Below are 19,264 nucleotides of genomic sequence, written 5' to 3'. Positions count from 1 at the left end.
GGAGTTGGTAATCAAGTTTGGGGTAGGACTGTTTGGGTTCTAATCTTAACCTTCCCTAGCTGCTATTACTAAAAAAAAAAAAAAAAAAAAAAAAAAAAAAAAAAATCAAGCTATTTGTTCAGCTGTTTCCTATTTGTTAAATTCAACAAATTATATACTAAATACCAATAATTAGCACTCAAGTACCACCCAACCCTGATACCACAGTGGTTTATCAAGCAGAATTTAAATAATGTACGTCAAGTGCTTAGTTATCTGACAAAAACAGCCACAGGTGAAGTTCTGGTCAGCAGCATCTGGAGATGGACTGATTATATCAAAATCCTGGCTTTGCCACTTCCTACGGAGCATGCTTGGTTATTACTTAACCTGTGTGCGTGCGCCTTACCTTCCTCCAGATGCAGGATAGTACCTAGCTCACAGCATTGTTGAAAGATTACACCAATTGATACACACCAAGTACCCACAACAGTAGCCAGTACCCAGAAAAATGCTCCTGAGGCCTTGGCTATAAACACTATCACACAGCACCTGACACATAAAAAGCACTCAACCAACGGTAGCCATAAAACCTTGCCATGGACTTTTTTCAAAGCAAATAATAGTACAAAGTTTTAAAAACTGGAAATGTTCACTAAGTTTCTCTAAATACTTCAGAAACAAGACATTTAAACACTAGATTCTATAAATGATAAAGTATACTTCAATAAAAGGTTGTTATATATGAAATTAGAATGATACCTTAAAAAAATTTTTAATGTTCACTTATTTTTGAAAGAGAGGGAGAGACAGTGTGAGCAGCGGAGGAGCAGAAAGAGGGAGACAGAATCTGAAGCAGGTTCCAGGCTGAGCCTTCTGTATAGAACTCACCAACCGTGAGATTATGACCTGAGCCAGAGTCAGATGCTTAACTGACCTAGCCACCCAGGCACCCCTGAATATTGCTATTTTTTAAAACATAAGTGTAAATCCATGGTTTTGTGTCAGCATAATTTTTTTATTATTTTTGAGAGAGAGTGAGTGAGTGCAAGCGGGGGAGGAGCTGAGAGAAGGGGACAGGAGATCTCAATCGGGATCTAACAGCAGACAGCCAGATGCAGGGCTTGAACTCAAGAACCATGAGACGACTGGAGCTGAAGTTGGATGCTTAACCAAATGAGTCACGCAGGTGCCCCTGTATTAGCGTAATTTCTGTAATCTAAGTTCAATGTGAAAGCTAGAGTGCATATTTCCCAGAATTCTCTGTAAGTTACTTGGGGAAAAAAAAACATACTGGAGAACCCTAAAAAATCTTAAAAACCCTAAAAAACCCTAAAAAATCACCAAATAAAGATTAACCACTCATTTATGCATTTTTATTTGGTAATATTTAGATCAATACACTATAACTAAATTTTAGAGACACTGGATATCATTAGTTTGGATACCATTAGTTTATTATAAAAGAGAGACATGAAAATTATTTACATGATGAAAGATTTCACAACTTCACTGGAATGGGCAGCTTCACTTCATGCCATTTCAATAATGATTTATTTCAGTCTACATACTTTCCGAGAATGTCACCATCTCTAAATAAGAAATAATCCTGCAAATAAAGAAAACCATTAGTTAAGAAAACTAATAACAAATACTTAACTTATAGGAAATATTAAATTTACACACCTTGTCATCTAGAACTACTTTGGTGCCTCCATATTCTGGGAGAAGAACTTTATCTCCAACTTTCACACTGACTGGTTGGATCTCTCCACCCTTAAGAAAATAAGAATATTTATTAGTAAAGACATCTAGATCACCAAAAACTTACACCTAACTTTTATTAATCAAATGTGCTCATTCAAATCAAGTGTTAAAAAAGGACTTAGTGGCCAAGTGATATGATTTACATTATAATCGTAGTTCACTCAAAAATATCACTGTAGAATTACACTTTGAAATAATGCATACCTGGAGCTTACACCAAAACCTGCTTTCAGTGTAAAGTTCAACGAGTTATACTGGAAAGCTAACTTAAGCTAATTTTTTAACTATTAAATATTAACTTCTAGACTATATAAATCAGTTTTTAAGACCAGATATACAGATGTCATGTTTTAACTTCTTCCAACACAAAAATTCAAGAGCAGTTTCCAGAATTTGGAACATATACTTCTTTTGTGACTCAATATCCTTTTCATTAAAGTAAAAATTTAAGAAGAGACTGCAGCATAGTGCCCACTCCCCAGAGACTTCCTATTCCTGACTCTGGGACAGCTGTTCTTAGAGCTTTCTTAGGGGCAACTGGAACAATGAATGCAATTAATGTATTTGACCCCAAAGGCATGTATTGTGTATTCTGGCTGACTTTCAGGTCTGAGGTCTAACCAGTTACTGGAGAATAACTATTAAGGCTAGATCCAACCAGTTCTTTTCGAAAGTATGCCAACTAAGGCCAAAAATGGTTAAAAAGATTAGGGCAATTACAGCGTTAGAGGTTAGATGGAGAGTTTAAATTTCCCCTCAACTAGTCAAAGAACCCACAGATCATCTTGAGGAATTTTTTGCTTTAATCAAAATTTAGAATTTAAAGAAAACACTGGTCATACTCAGCTACCAAATGGCTACTGATTTTAATACTCTGGAACTCTTCCATCCTACAAAATAAGCAACTTTATTTTACATAATCATTTTCGTTAAAAGCGGCATATCAGACATGACTGAATTAGGGAACGATCTTGAAGAAAACACAAAGCTATTTAAGAGACTACCTTTAATAACCACCAAGAATTTCTTTTTTCTCCTCCATACAAAACTAGTTGCACTTTAGCCCCATTTACCTTTCCTTTAGAGCCTGATCCAACAGCTACTACTGTTGCTTGCAAAACTTTTCCTTGCGATTTTTCTGGAAGCATAATGCCTCCTTTGGTTACAGTTTCGGCTGCACTCCTTTCAACTAAAACTCGGTCAAAGAGAGGAAGAAACTTCCTAAACGCTTGTCCTGCCTGTAAAAAAAAGGAGTATTAAGTTTAAAAACAAAAGCAGTATGTGATTATGTTCTATGCGTTACACATCAAAAAGCACGTGTGGCTTTCAAAATTAACGCCAAAACTCCAATTATTCGTTCAAGAAAACCATTTGAATGTTTTGCTCTACCTGCCGAGTTTAATTTCCATTCCGTGTGTGTTAGGGGGGTCGTTGCTGCTTCTCCGGTCAGCAGACAGCTTTAAGAGTAACCCTAGTTTATCCCAAGGTCAAATATTTTCCTACCTCAATTGTTCTGGAAAATTTCACAGAACTCAAGTCAACCCCTTTGCCTGGAGCCACGCTTTTCAAGATACTACACACCCACAAAGATCTCGCAGAAGTGGGTCCGCAGCTGCGCCTGAGTCCGGGTTCCCGCCCCCGGGCCCACAAGCATGCGGGGTACACGCGTGCAGAGCCCCTGGCAAATAAAAGGGGTTAGTGGGCCTCGCCTCTCCAGGGTTACTTCGGGCGCGGCTCACTAAGTGACCCCTACCCCTCCCGGTAGGCCTGCAAAGAAACACCCGGGTATCCGAGCGCTATAGGCAGAGAAGGCCTCTTCGTCCTCCAGGCCACGCGAGACTCACCATGACTCTGGCCACCGCAGTTCCTACTCTGCTCTGGGGCTGCCGCCGCCGCCGCAAGGAGACCCGCAGTCCGACCCCCGGGCCACGTGAACGTGGGAAAAGGCCTCCCAACGCGCAGGCGCGCTTGCTCCCGCCCCCCGCTCCTCCCCGCAAGGGAGGGTGGCTGCACCAGCGCGCCGCGCGATTCGTCCCGAGAGTTGTGCGCCGGCCACTGACGCGAAGACGGGGAGGCGGAAGAAGAGAGGAGTTCTTTCTAGGCTTTTCTAGGCCGCCTGCCGGGGTGAAAGTACTAGCTCTTCGCCCCTCTCCCGGAAATGACGCGCTCTGAACCTTGACCCACAGCGCAGCGCTTCCCGGAAAGTTCTCGAACCGAGTACAGCCCGGGAACTAGCCTAAGCCGGACTGGGAGGGCTGAGCTCACTTGCCTGGCCCTGCGCGGGTAGGGAGGGGCGGAGCTGGGCGCGGCGACTGCCGATTGCGGGGCCCCGGTGGAGGGGAAGGGGTGGGCGCAGCCCGCGCACGCGGTGCCGCGGGGCGGGGGGAAGCGGCGGAGGGAGGGGACACGGGCTCTTTGCCGTGTGCGCCGTGCACTCTGTCCCTCACTCGCCTCCGACGGCCTGCCTCATCGTCCGCACGCCCTGCCGCTGCCCCGCAGGTATACGGCCGCCCCGCGCCGCCTCTCCCAGACGCCTGGGACCCGGGAGCCGGGCCTTTCCCCGTCCGCTGCGGTCCTGCCTGATTGAGCCGGAAGGGGAGAGCCAGGGCTTCCCTACGGCGCCGCAGGCCCGGACCCGCCGGGCCAGGCCTTACGGGTCCATGTCGGTGCCCATCACGTGCGGCGTGGATTGCTGGCCCGGGCAGGGCGCAGGGGGGAGGGCTTGCCCGGTAGTTTGTATGCAATCGGGGGCGTATATTCACGTGGGCTCTCGTTGCAGCCCTGTCCTGATCGACTGTAGGGCCCCCGGGAGGGTGGTCGCAGCCGCGTGGGAACCGATTTTGGCCCCGTGGGCAGCTGGGGTACGGCATCTCCACCCTTGACCTTGCTGAGGGCGTCCTAAAAACAGACACGTGGGGTTGGGCGTAGAGAGCCGGGCCTTGGCCCCCAGCATCGCGGCCCTGCGGATAGTTGGATACAGTAGCCCTGAGTAGATACAAAGACTCCTGTTACTAAAGGGATTTTTGCACCGTCCGGACTATTTTTTTTCCCTTGGTCATTCTGGTTTATAACTTACCCCTTCCTGCAGATTTGGTTTTTTTAGGAGCACTTTTGCTCAGGAGGCTATTTTAGCGGTGAAAGATTAACTCGTTTTTAGCGGCTGGGGTAGGTGGCCGTAGGGATTCACTGACATGGTGTACTTTGTGCTAGTTCTCTAGGTTAGGCGTGGGAGCGGCCTCTTCAAGCTTACGTTAGTAGCTGGTGTTTGAACCTATGTTAACGTGGGCCGCGTGTAGGGCAGGGATCAATACAGCTTATATCTAACATTTCTTGTTTTGTGGTGTACAGGTGTCATGTTTATGTTGTGCTGTAATGCACCACGGATAGTGCTAGTATAAATGTACTGATAATCTGATTGTTTTCCCCCCAACAGAAATGCTTCGATTACCCGCAGTACTTCGCCAAATTAGGCCAGTGTCCAGGGCACTGGCTCCTCATCTTACTCGGGCCTATGCCAAAGATGTAAAATTTGGTGCAGATGCCCGAGCCTTAATGCTTCAAGGTGTAGACCTTTTAGCTGATGCTGTAGCTGTTACTATGGGGCCAAAGGTATCAATATTTTTATTTTATTGTGTTACAATGTATAGCATTCTGAATTAAGGAATAATATTTTAATGATGTCACATAGACAGTAAATACTTTAGTCTCCATTGTTGAGAAATCCCAGTTTACATAAAAGAGTTCCAAATTACCGCTTAATCTTTTTTTTTTTTTTTAACTTGATTTAACGGTCTTAAAGCTTAAGTTTTTTTTTCAAATTCGGGAAACTTTATTTCATATGACGTGTGATGTAATCCGGTGGTAACTCACAACTCAAGGTGGGTTCCTAAACGGAAAGTAGAATTAATCTTGCTTGCCTGCTTAAGTTTTGGATTTTTTCCCAGTAGTTAGTATCAAATATTGACGTTAGTGTGTAACTTAGCTCCAGTAATACCTCAAGTATGTGTTTGTAGGTACTAGTTTTACTTTTCTGCTGTTCATTGTCTTCCAAAGCACATTTAAAATGTTAAATCTTCTTTAACTTAAAGAGGTTGGTGAGGAGTAAAAACATAACTTGAGGCTTTTGAAGATGATGCACAAGTGTAGTGATGCGTGATTTCAGGTTAACGGTTCCAGTATCAAAGTAGTCATATGTAGTATATAAAATATGGCATTTGCCTGCCTCACAAGTAGCACCTTTAATTCAAATCTAGAAGCTGCCAGTACTGTTTGTACTGTGTTTGAGATTTAACATTGAACCAGCCTTGGAAGAGTGAACTGTATTTGTCTTGCTGCTAGTATTTTAGTAACTAAATTTTAAAGCAAGTTTAAAAATAAGTTTCACATTATTTTCAAAGACAGCAGGCACCAGACAAAACTATAAATTATGTGAAGAGTATTCTGACATTTTATTATCTACCAAATTGATTTGGTTTATCTTGTGTTTTTGTTTTTTTATGAGATAACATTTTTCAGTCTAGGATCTATATCTTCCATAAAAGATCATCCAAAGTTATACACTTGGCAACAGAGAGGTCATTTTGTCTGTAACCTAAGAACACTGATGAACCTGCCTTTGAAATTACATGCTGCAGATCTGATTAAATAATGACAGTTTGTGTGGAGGCTTTCAAGTAACTACTTTTTTATTAAAAGTTCCTGTTTTACGCTAAATAGTACTTAGAGAGTATGTGATTCTGTCACTTTTTTTTTTCTCTGCAATTCTAGGGAAGAACAGTGATTATTGAACAGAGTTGGGGCAGTCCCAAAGTAACAAAAGATGGTGTGACTGTTGCAAAGTCAATTGATTTAAAAGATAAATATAAAAATATTGGCGCTAAACTTGTTCAAGACGTTGCCAATAACACAAATGAAGAGGCTGGAGATGGCACCACTACTGCTACTGTCCTGGCACGCTCTATTGCCAAGGAAGGCTTCGAGAAGATTAGCAAAGGTGCTAATCCAGTGGAAATCAGGAGAGGTAGGAATGTCTTCATTGTCACCACAGTGTTTTGAAGTGTCTTAGAAAGTTGATTCTTATTTCTCCTTTCTCTTAAAATCTTACATGGAGTTTTTCTTCAGCAAATAGCAATTGGATGCCTGGCTTATGTGATGGGTACTATGCTAGGCATTCAGAGAAATAGGACTAAGACATTCTTTGTTGTCCTTCCCTTCCCTGTGTCTAGAGACCCCCCAAACCCCCTCTTCCCCCCGCCACCCAAAGGAACAGTTTGGTGGAAGATACAGCATGTTCTGTATACCTTGAGGATAGTAAACTTGTGGGGATTAGAGCAGGGAGAGAGTATTAAACAGTTTTACTATTTTACAGAGTAGGGCTAAACAAACTATATCATTCATCCAGGACGTCAAATTTAGTGTGTGTGTATACATAAAAGCAGGATTTTGTTTTGTTTTGTTTTGTTTTTGCCTCTTAACAGCACATAATGCATTATTGGTCTTCATTTTGTTCATTATTGCTTGCTTTGGGAAACTAGGCCACCATTTAAAGATCTCCTTAGCATGAGCTTCATGGTGATACAAACTTAAGTCCTGTCACTGCTGTTAATTAGTCCTGTCACTGCTGTGTACTAAAACTTGATTTTTTGTATCTTGAAAATGTAATTGCTGCTTATCTATAGGGTGTGTTACTGTCCAAATTAGAGAAGACTTGAGAGTAAAGTGGGGTGCCATTAACAATTTTGTCAGAATTGGCATCCCAGCACACTGATGTATCAGCATCCCATCTATTTCAGTGTTTAAGGTACAAATAAATGTTTCATTAAAAGCAGTTTGAATATAAATCATGGACAAATGTTAATTGAGTTTATTAAAATTACTTCCCTGAGAAAGTGATTGTTACTACATGCCTTTCTTTGGATTTATTTCTTGAAGTTACCCTTTATCAAAATAAAGGGAAGAGCCAGCACTCATCCCATTTGAACAAAATGAGGTTCTCATAAATCCATACTGTGCTGCTGTTGACTGTTAAATATTTTATTTATAATTACATATTAAAGGAGGAGATTTCAGATATTAAAACCTGTAGGGGCATAGAGGTCCTGGGTGGCTCAGTCGGTTAAGCATCTGACTCTTGGTTTTGGCTCACAGTTTGTGAGATCAAGCCCCAAGTCGGGCTCTGCTGACACTGCAGAGCCTACTTGGGATTCTCTCTCAAAATTAAAAACAACCTGTAGGGGCATAATCCCTTATTTTCAATTGAGAGAAATGTTGGGTGACCCTGTTGGAAACCTGCAACATGATTGGACTGGGAATAGTTTACACAGAATGAGTTGAATGGTGAGATTCTTGAAATTATACACCATAGTTTTTTTTTCCTTAGTACAGTTTTCACAATAATTTTGACCTGGTTCTTCATTTATCAGACTTCCTGTTTGAGTGTGCACCATCCAACTCCATGTGATTAGAAGTGCCAGCACAGAAGTATTGTTTAGGCTGTATTAACACATTAAAGCATTTAATATGAATTGGAATTTTTACTTGACAAGGAACCATGAGAGAATAAGCGTTGTTAATGGCATTTATTCTTAAATCAGGTGTGATGTTAGCTGTTGATGCTGTAATTGCTGAACTTAAGAAGCAGTCTAAACCTGTGACAACCCCTGAAGAAATTGCTCAGGTAAGGAGTTGTCATATTTTACAATAAACGTGATTTTATTCCATAATCACGTACCAGTGTTAGAATAACAACACTAACCAGTCACTAACATTGAAAGCATTTTTCTTACTGCCAAATAACATTTGAAAATAATGCAGTGACCATAGCTGGAGTCTTAGTGGGCTGTCACTTTAGTTCTACATGGCTCTGAGTAAAACTCATTTTTTTTTGTATGGAAAACGTTCTTTAGTCATTTGTCAAAAGGTACATAGTTTTTGTCATGTTAGAATATTATCACTTTTTCGGGGTGTGGGGGGAGTCTTTTTAAGGGTGGTTGTATGTTTGTCATATCTTTTAAAAACAATGTAGCCAAATGATAATTGAAAACAGAACCAACACTTCCTTAGAACTGTTAGACTGTATCTCCCACACACACTATCAATTTGGAAGTTACTAGGAAAAGGAAAGGGAGTTGATTGAGAACACTGGCCTTAACTTTTTAACTTGGAAGAGTAACTTGATTGTTTTAGGTTGCTACCATTTCTGCAAATGGAGATAAAGAAATTGGCAACATCATTTCTGATGCAATGAAAAAGGTTGGAAGGAAAGGTGTCATCACAGTAAAGGCAAGTGTGATTTTTTTTTTTTAATTTTTTTTTTGATGTTTATTTATTTTGAGACAGAGAGAGACAGAGCATGGATGGGGGAGGGTCAGAGAGAGGGAGACACAGAATCTGAAACAGGTGCCAGGCTCTGAGCTGTCAGCACAGAGCCCGATGCAGGGCTCGAACTCACAGACCGTGAGATCATGACCTGAGCCGAAGTCGGCCGCTTAACCGACTGAGCCACCCAGGCGCCCCAAGTGTGTTTTTAAACATTTTTTTTTTCAACGTTTATTTATTTTTAAGACAGAGAGAGACAGCATGAACGGGGGAGGGGCAGAGAGAGAGGGAGACACAGAATCGGAAGCAGGCTCCAGGCTCTGAGCCATCAGCCCAGAGCCTGACGTGGGGCTCGAACTCACAGACCGCGAGATCGTGACCTGGCTGAAGTCGGACGCTTAACCGACTGTGCCACCCAGGCGCCCCCCAAGTGTGTTTTTTATGATAGCTTGGTATGGGTTGTCTGGTGATCAAAACAGTTTTCCAAATAAAACATTCAAACTGTGTGTTGCATATATATATATAACACATTGAATATAAAAATTCAAATATGTATTTTTGAAGTTTTTGCAGAATTGGGAGTTGGATGTCCTGGGGCATTTGCATAGTTCTGCCTGGATCCTTTATGATCAATGGGGTCTCCTAATCTGGTCCATAATTAAAAATTTTTGTGTTTCTTTAATGAAATTCATACAACTAATTGTTTGATTTGTTATAGGATGGAAAAACACTAAATGATGAATTAGAAATTATTGAAGGCATGAAATTTGATCGAGGTTATATTTCTCCATACTTTATTAATACATCAAAAGGTAAGAGCAAGTCAGTAAATAAAAAAAAATAGAGCTTGTCATGTGTCGAACTATAAGCATTAGGCCATACTTCTAAGAAAATAAATTTATGTATTCCAAAAGTTACTGTAAATGACAAATGAAAGTGGAAAAACATGAACTCAGTAGTCACTTGAAATGTACTGAAATTGGGTTATAGCTTTTTCATTTAAAGAAATTGCAGTTATTTCAAAATATTGTTAATGTTTTAACATTGATTTAAAATGTTTTTTGTTTTTGCAGGGCAGAAATGTGAATTCCAAGATGCCTACGTTCTGTTGAGTGAAAAGAAAATTTCTAGTGTCCAGTCCATTGTACCTGCTCTTGAAATTGCCAATGCTCACCGTAAGCCCTTGGTCATAATTGCTGAAGATGTTGATGGAGAAGCTCTGAGTACACTTGTTCTGAATAGGTAATAGGCAGTGGTGTTTGGTTTACATTTTCAGATGAAAGGCAATTTTTTGTATTGATGTTTGAAATCTCTATTATGTACCCTCACATTGAACCACTTGTGTTTGTATTTAGAGTTATGTGTGATACAGGTGTGCTTCATGAACTCTTGGCCCAGTTATAATGGTTCTTTGTTTTTGAATGGGTTCTATGTGAAAATCCATAGTATTTTGTGCAACTTTCTCATAAGATAGCCTAATTTTGTATGGTGTCCATTTTTTATTATGAACGTTTACAGTTGCTTAGAAGAAATGACTAAGTTTTTTTATCTGGAAAAATATTTTCACAATTACAATTTTGAATGAGAAGTAAACTATCATTTTCTAAGCCTTAGATCAAAGTGTATTTAGCTATCAGCATTTTACATAATCTGTTAAAAGAAAAAATTAATAGGCTGAAATAAATTGGCACTCAATCTAAGATAAGTTGAGGTTAAGATAATTTTTTTTTAATCTATAATGTATTACTTTTGACTTTAAGGCAGGTGCTTAATACTATAAACAGAATCTTAGGGCATTAAAAAAAATAAGTAATCTCTACAGCCAATGTAGGGTTCGAACTCACAACCCCAAGACCAAGAGTTACATGCTCTTCCAACTGAGCCAGCTAGGTGCTCCTTAGGACATCATTAAAATGTGCTCCTAATCCTGGAATTGAGGTATATTAAAAGTAATATTTCCAATTTTATTATAATGGAAATGCACAAATGAAACAGGTATGTAGGAGAGTTACATGGCTTGACCCAAAAGCTCTGAGTGAGTTTACTTATCCTGGAATGTTTGTTAGCTTGAATTTGCTTTTTGGGATCTGAAGAGTCTTATTGTAGGATTTGAAACCAAAATAAAAAAACAATAGACCTACAGAGTTTCACTGAGCCATTTTACTGGTAGCTGTAAAGTTGGGTGTCTTGATTTTCTTGGCATATTATCAGAGTTTACCTCTCTGATTTTTATTTGGCTCTAATAGACCAGTTTTGTTTTAGTGTCCATATATTCCTTCTGTTTCACTATCTGGTCTCAAGTGGACATTTCTTTGATTATATATTCCAGGCATTCAGTATCTGATAAAATTGCAGGTGAGCTTAATGTTATTATCAGTAATACTTACATTTATGAAGGAACCAGATTAAGAACACTGCTTGCTCAATTGTAACTGTAGTAGTAACTTGATTACTACTAAATGGAACCCATAGAGCAGTAGTAAATGCTCATTAGATCCCCAAATTTAATATTTAAATATTTTAAAATTAAAATTTAACTCTTCTGATTTTTGAAAATTATAAAATATTTATCACTATGTCATAGTTAAAGGTGTTTTGCTTATGATAATATTTTTGTTCCTGGGTCTAGTTTAACTGGAAAGTAAGGTCAGTTTATTACGAAGGTGATTGGATATTGGCAAATACGGATGAATGGAAAATTGCCCTTTCCTGTCTTAATTTGACCAAAAGTTGTAAGAAAGCCAAAAATTGTAAAAAGTGTGGTTTCCAGGGGCGCCTGGGTGGCTCCATCTGTTGAGTGTCTGACTTCAGCTCAGGTCATGATCTCACAGTTTGTGGGTTTGAGCCCTCCATTGGGCTCTGTCTGCACTGACAGCTGGAAGCCTGGAGCCTGCTTCATATTCTCTCCCTCTCTCTGCCCCTCCCCTGTTTGCATGCTCTCTCTCAAAATAAAAAAAGTATGTTTCCTAAATAATCATAGTACTTAGAACTTAAGAACTAGATAAGCATTTTTAAATTTAAATCTGATTTTTATTAACTGTTCTTAACAGGCTGAAAGTTGGTCTTCAGGTTGTAGCCGTCAAAGCTCCAGGTTTTGGTGACAATAGAAAGAACCAGCTTAAAGATATGGCTATTGCTACTGGTGGTGCAGTAAGTAAAATAAATGTGATGTTGGTTTACTGAATGTTTTATACTTCCAGGTCTGAAGTTTATTACAGGTAAATTTTACATTTTTCACGGTCAGATATTATCTAAACTATTAATTTGTGTTTATGTTGGACGTTTAGGAGGTATAGGTTGGATTAAATACTGCTAAGGTCCCCTGTCTAACTTACCATGAGTCTAGCCCAAGAATAGGGTTATTTGACTAATTTGGTTTTTTTTTAAATTTTTTTTTTAATGTTTATTTTTGAGAGAGAGACAGAATGCGAGTGGGTTGGGACAGAGAGAGAGGGAGACACAGAATCTGAAACAGGCTCCAGGCTCTGAGCTGTCAGCACAGAGCCCGACACGGGGCTCAAACTCACAAGCTGTGAGATCATGACCTGAGCTGAAGTCGGACGCTCAACCGAGTGAGCCACCCAGGCACCCCAAGACTAATTTGTTTCTAAGAATATTGGCTGGGTGGCTCAGTCAGTTAAGCATCCGACTTCGGCTCAGGTCGTGATACGGCTCGTGAGTTCAAGCCCTGGGTTAGGCTCTGTGCTGACAGCTCAGACAGAGCCTGGAGCCTGCTTCAGATTCTGTGTCTCCCTCTCCTCTCTCTGCCCCTTCCCTCCCTCTCTCTTGCCCTCTCTCTCAAAAACAGTAAAAAAAATTTTTTTTAATAAAATATTGTAGAAACCACATAGGATTTAAGAGTTTAGGCCTAAGGTCCAGTCCCGATATCACCAAAAATATGACCTTTGAGGAGTTGTTTGAGTTTATACTTTCCTCAAATAAAGCAAATGTTAATTTGATTAACTGAGAAGTTGGAAATGCAGTGGGAAACTCGATCAAGTCTTCTCTGGACTAGTCCTAATCTTAAAATCTCATGTTTCAAAGAAATACAGTATCATAAGATGTTTTTCTCATCAAAACACCCATGTTATGTACTACTGACAGACTTGGTACAGTGAAAAACTAAGCTGCAAGTGGTTCATTTTTAAATGTTTTTGTAGGTGTTCGGAGAAGAAGGGTTGACTCTAAATCTTGAAGATGTTCAGCCTCATGACTTAGGAAAAGTTGGAGAAGTCATTGTGACCAAAGATGATGCCATGCTCTTAAAAGGAAAAGGTGACAAGGCTCAAATTGAAAAACGTATCCAAGAAATCATTGAACAGTTAGATATCACAACTAGTGAATATGAAAAGGAAAAACTGAATGAACGTCTGGCAAAACTCTCAGATGGAGTAGCTGTGCTGAAGGTAAGATTCGTTGTTGTAAATGAGCTTCCTAGGTTCTGAGCTCAAGAATGATTTTGTTTCTGTGGTATTCCCCACTAGGGCCATGTAACTAAAATGTTTGGGGAAATAACTTCATCATGGAGATATATATTATACAAAATTTCTTTGTTGGAATATTCTTTCCTTAAAACCAAGATGTTTTGTTAAAGATCAGGCTGACGTTGCACTGATGTAGGACACTGTACTCACCCTATTAGCTATTTAAATGTCATGCAGTCACTTTTAAAAAGTAGGCAACCTTTTTTACATGGTCTATTTTTTTGGTGTTTTTTGTTTGTTTTTTAAGTAAACCCAGTGCAGAGCACCTAGGTGGCTCAGTTAAGCGTCTGACTCTTGGTTTCAGCTCAGATCATGATCTCACGGTTTGAGTTCAAGCCCCACATTCAGTTCCGTACTGACAGTGCAGAGCCCGCTTAGGACTCTCTCTCCGTCTTACTCTGCGCCTCTCCCACATGCCCTCTGCGCGTGTGTGTGTGTCTCTCTCTCTCGCTGTCTCTCGCTCGCTCGCTCTCAAAAGTAAATAAAAAAATCCAGTGCTTTTTAATGACTCTTGCCAGCCAGCATCTTGAATCAGAGAAGCCCATACTAACTGGAATTCTTTTACTCTTAGGTTGGTGGCACAAGTGATGTTGAAGTGAATGAAAAAAAAGACAGAGTTACAGATGCCCTCAATGCTACCCGAGCTGCTGTTGAAGAAGGCATTGTTCTGGGAGGGGGTTGTGCCCTGCTTCGGTGCATTCCAGCCTTGGATTCAATAACTCCAGCTAATGAAGATCAAAAAATTGGTAAAACTGCCTTACAAATGAGTTTATTTGCAGCGTGATTTTAGTCTGCTATAATAATATTGTTGCCCATCAAATAGAACAATAAATCACAAAACAATTACCAGTATAACAAAGGAAGAATAACACTAATAATCGGAGGACAGATGAAAGATGAAATCACATCTCTTGGGGGGGAATGATTTGACCTGTGGAATTTCCCAGTTGGGTTTTCCCTGTATCAAATTGTGTTGTAATTTTTACAAAAGAAAGAATGAAACCAAATTTGCTAAAATTTGTTTTCTTTAGGTATAGAAATCATTAAGAGAACACTCAAAATTCCTGCAATGACCATTGCTAAGAATGCAGGTGTTGAAGGATCATTGATAGTTGAGAAAATTATGCAGAGTTCCTCAGAAGTTGGTTATGATGCTATGCTTGGAGATTTTGTGAATATGGTAGAAAAGGGAATCATTGATCCAACTAAGGTAAATGGTTGGCCATTTTCTAAAAATTCTTTCAAGAATCTTCTGTTAAGTCTTATTTTTTACTAAGGATAAAGGTAATATTTTATCAAACTTTTTCCTTAGGTTGTAAGAACTGCTTTATTGGATGCTGCTGGAGTGGCCTCTCTGTTAACTACAGCAGAAGTTGTAGTCACCGAAATTCCTAAGGAAGAGAAGGACCCTGGAATGGGTGGAATGGGAGGAATGGGAGGTGGTATGGGAGGTGGCATGTTCTAATTCCTAGAATAGCGCTTTACCATTGTTAATGAACTGTGAGAGGAAGCTCAAGGCAGTGCTCCTCAAGAATAACTTCAGAGAAGTCAGTTGAAGGAAATGACTGAAGAAAAGGCTGGCTGATGTTTAAGAAAATCACTATAACCATCAGTTACTGGTTTCAGTTGACATCATATAATGGTTTACTGCTGTCATTGTCCATGCCTACAGATAATTTATTTTGTATTTTTGAATAAAAAGACATTTGTACATTCCTGATAACTGAATGCAAGAGCCATGTACCAATGTACTGCTTTCAACTTAAATCACTGAGGCATTTTTACTATTATTCTGTTAAAATCAGGATTTTAGTGCTTGCCATCACCAGATGAAAAGTTAAGAAGCAGCCTTTCTGTGGAGAGTAAGAATAATTGTGTACAAAGTAGAGAAATATCCAATTATGTGACAACCTTTGTGTAATAAAAATTTGTTTAAACTTAATTGTGTTAGCTTTTCCGTGACCTAGAAGAGAAGAGAAATTGAAAGCCAATAGACAGAGGGGTAGGGGTAGAATTTGGTACAAGTGTGTAAAACATTTGTGCATGTAGTATATTTCCGTTTCTCTTTGCTACAATTATATTACTATGTAGATAATGAAATTTTAATATTTTTTATTTCTTTTTGAAAGGCAGAGAGGGAGACACAATCTGAAGTAGGCTCCAGGCTCTGAGCTGTCCACACACAGCTCCACTCCAGGCTCGAACCCATGAATGGTGAGGTCATGGACTGAGCCATTCAGGCACCCTATGGTAATGGAAATTTTTAAAGGTGACAACTGATTGCTGTGGACACTATTTTATGTGTTGAGGTCTGGTCATAAAGGGGCAATTTGTCATTTCTTGTGGAGGTTATAGTTACTGCTTCAAACCGTCAGCATAATAAATGGATTCCTGTTGGGTACCCACAAGTGAGGAGGGCAGGGTGTATAGAAGGGTGTGCTTCAGTGGAAAGGGAGGTATGCCATTCGAGCATAATGGACAGTGAGGAAGGGCATCCTTGCTTGGTGGGGTCAGCCCAGTGTCTTCACTTTTATTTAAGAACGTAAAGCAGATTTTTGGCTCAATGCACTGGAAACAGTATGGAAATGTGTTTCCATACTGGAAACAGTATGGAAATGTGTGTGGTTTTTTTTTTTTTTAATGTTTGTTTTTCAGAGCGCGTGAGCAGGGGAGGGGCAGAAAGGGAGGCAGAATCCGAAGCAGGCTCTGTACTGTCAGTGCAAAACCCAGTGTGGGTCTCAAACCATTCGACTGTGAGATCATGACCTGAGCCAAAGTCAGACACTCAACCTACTGAGCCACCCAGGTACCATGAAATGTGGCCTATTTTTAAAATAGTACCTGGGTGTGGGGCATGTTGGGGGCAGGAAGATTTGTAAGACGTAACTTTGCTTTCTAGATTTACTATATTATGAGTTGAAGGCAACAAAATCTTGCCTAACAACATCTAAGTTCCTGCCTTCACCTGTGCCAAGGACCTAGTCTGTCTTGGCTACAGAATGTAAATCTGCTCTAGATGGGAAGGATCTTGCCCGCCACTTGGTTTGGTCTTGGGGCTGCTGCTTAGAGACTGGTAGAAGCTAGGCATTGAGGCAGTGCTCTCCTTGTTTACAAAGCTTGGGCAGAAACAGGAATAATAAAGTCGATCACAGACCAAAAGCCAAAGTCACTTGAAATCTGCACCTAGGAATACCTGTGCTTTCCTTGGTTTAGAAAAAGAATGACCATAGATTAAAGGGGACTGAATAATGGGCATTTTAAGTGAATACAACTTGCCTAGAATGTAGTTTTAGCTACATAAGTAGCAAAAGGCAAACCAGTATCAAAAGAGAAACCTTAGAGAAAGGATTTAATATAGTTTATTATCTTTTTTTTTTTTAACGTTTTATTTATTTTTGAGACAGAAACACAGCATGAACGGGGGAGGGGCAGAGAGAGAGGGAGACACAGAATCAGAAGCAGGCTCCAGGCTCTGAGCCATCAGCCCAGAGCCCGACGCGGGGCTCGAACTCACGGACCACGAGATCGTGACCTGAGCTGAAGTCGGACGCTTAACCGACTGAGCCACCCAGGCGCCCCAATATAGTTTATTATCTTAAAGGCCAAGCTCAGGGTGCCTGGGTAACTCAGTTAAGCGTTCGACTTCGGCTCAGGTCATGATCTCTCTGTTCGTGGGTTCGAGCCCCGTGTGGGGCTCTGTGCTGAAAGCATGGAGCCTGGAGTCTGCTTCAGATTCTGAGTCTCCTTCTCTGCCCTTCCCTTGCTCGTGCTGTCTCTCAAAAATAAGTAAATGTTAAAAAAATAATAAAAATTTTATAAGTGTTTTTAATGTTATTTTTGAGAGAGTGTGAGTGGGGGAGGGGCAGAGGGAGACACAGAATCCAAAGCAGGCTCCAGGCTCCGTGCTGTCAACGCAGAGCCTGACCCAGGGCTCGAACTCATGAACCATGAAATCACGACCTGAGCTGAAGTCTGATGCTTAACCGACTGAGCCACCCTGGTGCCCCCCAAAATAATTTAAAGGCCAAGCTAGGTGATGAGAAGGAAAGGTAAGAGGTGAGAAACACCTGGACTTTATCAACGTTTATTTATTTATTTTTTTTTTGGGACAGAGACAGAGCATGAACGGCGGAGGGGCAGAGAGAGAGGGAGACACAGAATCGGAAACAGGCTCCAGGCTCTGAGCCATCAGCCCAGAGCCTGACGCGGGGCTCGAACTCACGGATCATGAGATCGTGACCTGGCTGAAGTCGGACGCTTAACCAACTGCGCCACCCAGGCGCCCCTAGAAACACCTGGACTTTAAAAGATTATTGGGGGGTGCCTGCATGGTTCAGTTGGTAAAGTGGCTGACTTCGGCTCAGGTCATGGTCTTGCAGTTCACAAGTTCAGGCCCCACATCGGGCTCTGCACTGACTGCTCAGGAGCCTGCTTTGGATTCTGTGTCTCCCTCTCTTTTTGCCCACCCCCCCTGCCTACTCAGGCTCTGTTCTCTCAAAAAAAAAATAAAAAATTTTTAAATTAAAAAAAAGATTATTAGAATGACCAGTCTAAAGAGAGCACAGGAGAGGAAGAAAATAGTGTTATGTGGTAGACCTTAGACTAAATGTAGTACTGCATTAACTCTAAACAGTCTTGGATTGGGGACTACTTATTAAACCTATGCTACATGTAATGTAAACAGGCTGTGAGAGGTTAAGTAGCTTATACAAAGTCTTCAGCTATTAAGTGGCAGACCCCAGATTTAAACCAGGTTTGAAGAACTTAAACTCTTAAACCAAAGAGGCAGCCTGGAATGAACTCCTAAATGAGGATCAGGCAATTGTAAAACCCTCTGAAAGCTGCAGCCAGAGAAATCGATAGATTGGGAAATTACTTTTTCCCTCTGTTACTAACCTTACAGATTAGCAGGAAAGCATTTCTATTCCTTCTCTCCACCCCTGTACTTCTCTGGGACAAGAAATAGAATCATACAGGAAAACAGAAAAGACTTACAGATTCTGCCATTTGAGAGTCCCCCAATGAAAATGCTGCCTCACCTGGTCACCTGACAGTGAAACTCATTAGTCAGTGTGCCCTACATTAATGCCAATAAGCTTTTTAGTATCTTGATTTCAAATATTAATGGACAAACATGAACCATTAGACAATCAAGCCTCAGCATGAAGGAGAATAGCAAAAACCATAAGGGACCTAAGGGAAACTTAAAAAATTGTAATATGTTAAAGAGATCTTGTTGCCATAAACCGTGGCTCGGTTCAGCATCTTCACTTCAGCTCAGGTCATGATCCCGTGGTCCATGAGTTCGAGCCCCACATTAGGCTCTCTGATGTCAGCTCAGAGCTCATTTTGGAACCTGCCTCCTGCTTTCTGTCCCTCCCCCACCTGCACATTCTCTCTCTCTCTCTCTCAAAAATAAGCATTAAAAAAATGAACAATTAGAAAACATTCATGGAGGGGCGCCTGGGTGGCTCAGTCAGTCAAGCATCCAACTCTTGGTTTTGACTCAGGCCATGATCTCACGGGCGTGAGATTGACTGCAATGTTGGGCTCCATGCTGAGCATGGAGTCTACTTGGGATTCTGTCTCTCCCCTCTCCCCTGCTGCTGCTCTCTCTCGCTCTTGCGGTCTTAAAACTTTTAAAGATAGGGGCACGTGGGTGCCTTAGTTGGCTAAGTGTCTGACTTGGTTTCAGTTCGAGTGCCACATCAGGCTAT

The 19,264-nt window shown here is 40.9% G+C and overlaps 2 protein-coding genes across 4 annotated transcripts; one reads left to right on the top strand and one right to left on the bottom strand.

The window, feature by feature from the left end:
- Positions 1-1,333: 1,333 nt before the first annotated feature.
- On the bottom strand, positions 1,334-4,616 carry HSPE1 (heat shock protein family E (Hsp10) member 1). Its single transcript, XM_025935273.2, has 5 exons — positions 4,047-4,616; positions 3,591-3,977; positions 2,820-2,984; positions 1,666-1,755; positions 1,334-1,588 (listed from the first exon to the last, which is right to left on the bottom strand). Exons 1-5 carry the CDS (start codon positions 4,614-4,616, stop codon positions 1,538-1,540), a joined length of 1,263 nt encoding a protein of 420 aa, XP_025791058.2. The 3' UTR covers positions 1,334-1,537.
- HSPD1 (heat shock protein family D (Hsp60) member 1) lies at positions 3,896-15,489 on the top strand. 3 transcript variants are annotated; one of them, XM_086719216.1, is made up of 13 exons: positions 4,136-4,245; positions 4,526-4,607; positions 5,180-5,355; positions 6,514-6,766; positions 8,340-8,422; positions 8,932-9,027; positions 9,782-9,875; positions 10,137-10,305; positions 12,114-12,213; positions 13,224-13,469; positions 14,119-14,293; positions 14,579-14,757; positions 14,860-15,489. In XM_086719216.1, the coding sequence occupies exons 3-13, from the start codon at positions 5,182-5,184 to the stop codon at positions 15,010-15,012; spliced, it is 1,722 nt and encodes a 573-aa protein (XP_086575342.1). In that variant the 5' UTR covers positions 4,136-4,245; positions 4,526-4,607; positions 5,180-5,181; the 3' UTR covers positions 15,013-15,489. The 3 variants fall into 3 exon arrangements, with proteins under 3 accessions (XP_086575341.1, XP_025780416.2, XP_086575342.1); XM_086719215.1 differs by lacking the exons at positions 4,136-4,245; positions 4,526-4,607 and adding an exon at positions 3,896-4,029; XM_025924631.2 differs by lacking the exon at positions 4,526-4,607 and having other exon boundaries at positions 4,112-4,245.
- Positions 15,490-19,264: the final 3,775 nt, after the last annotated feature.

Source organism: Puma concolor, chromosome C1, assembly GCF_028749965.1.
Source record: "Puma concolor isolate L17-30 chromosome C1, mPumCon1.1.hap2, whole genome shotgun sequence".
Taxonomy (NCBI): Eukaryota; Metazoa; Chordata; class Mammalia; order Carnivora; family Felidae; genus Puma; species Puma concolor.
This window is presented reverse-complemented; position numbering and strand designations above follow the sequence as displayed.

Coding starts and splice junctions, on each gene's coding strand:
- HSPD1 (XM_086719215.1), top strand. CDS start 5,182: ATGCTTCGATTACCCGCAGTACTTCGCCAAATTAGGCCAGTGTCCAGG. Junction 9,876..10,136: donor CTTTATTAATACATCAAAAG/GTAAGAGCAAGT, acceptor TTGTTTTTGCAG/GGCAGAAATGTGAATTCCAA. Junction 12,214..13,223: donor CTATTGCTACTGGTGGTGCA/GTAAGTAAAATA, acceptor ATGTTTTTGTAG/GTGTTCGGAGAAGAAGGGTT.
- HSPE1 (XM_025935273.2), bottom strand. CDS start 4,616: ATGCCGTACCCCAGCTGCCCACGGGGCCAAAATCGGTTCCCACGCGGC. Junction 3,978..4,046: donor ATCGGCAGTCGCCGCGCCCA/GCTCCGCCCCTC, acceptor GGCTTAGGCTAG/TTCCCGGGCTGTACTCGGTT. Junction 1,756..2,819: donor GATCAGGCTCTAAAGGAAAG/GTAAATGGGGCT, acceptor TATTTTCTTAAG/GGTGGAGAGATCCAACCAGT.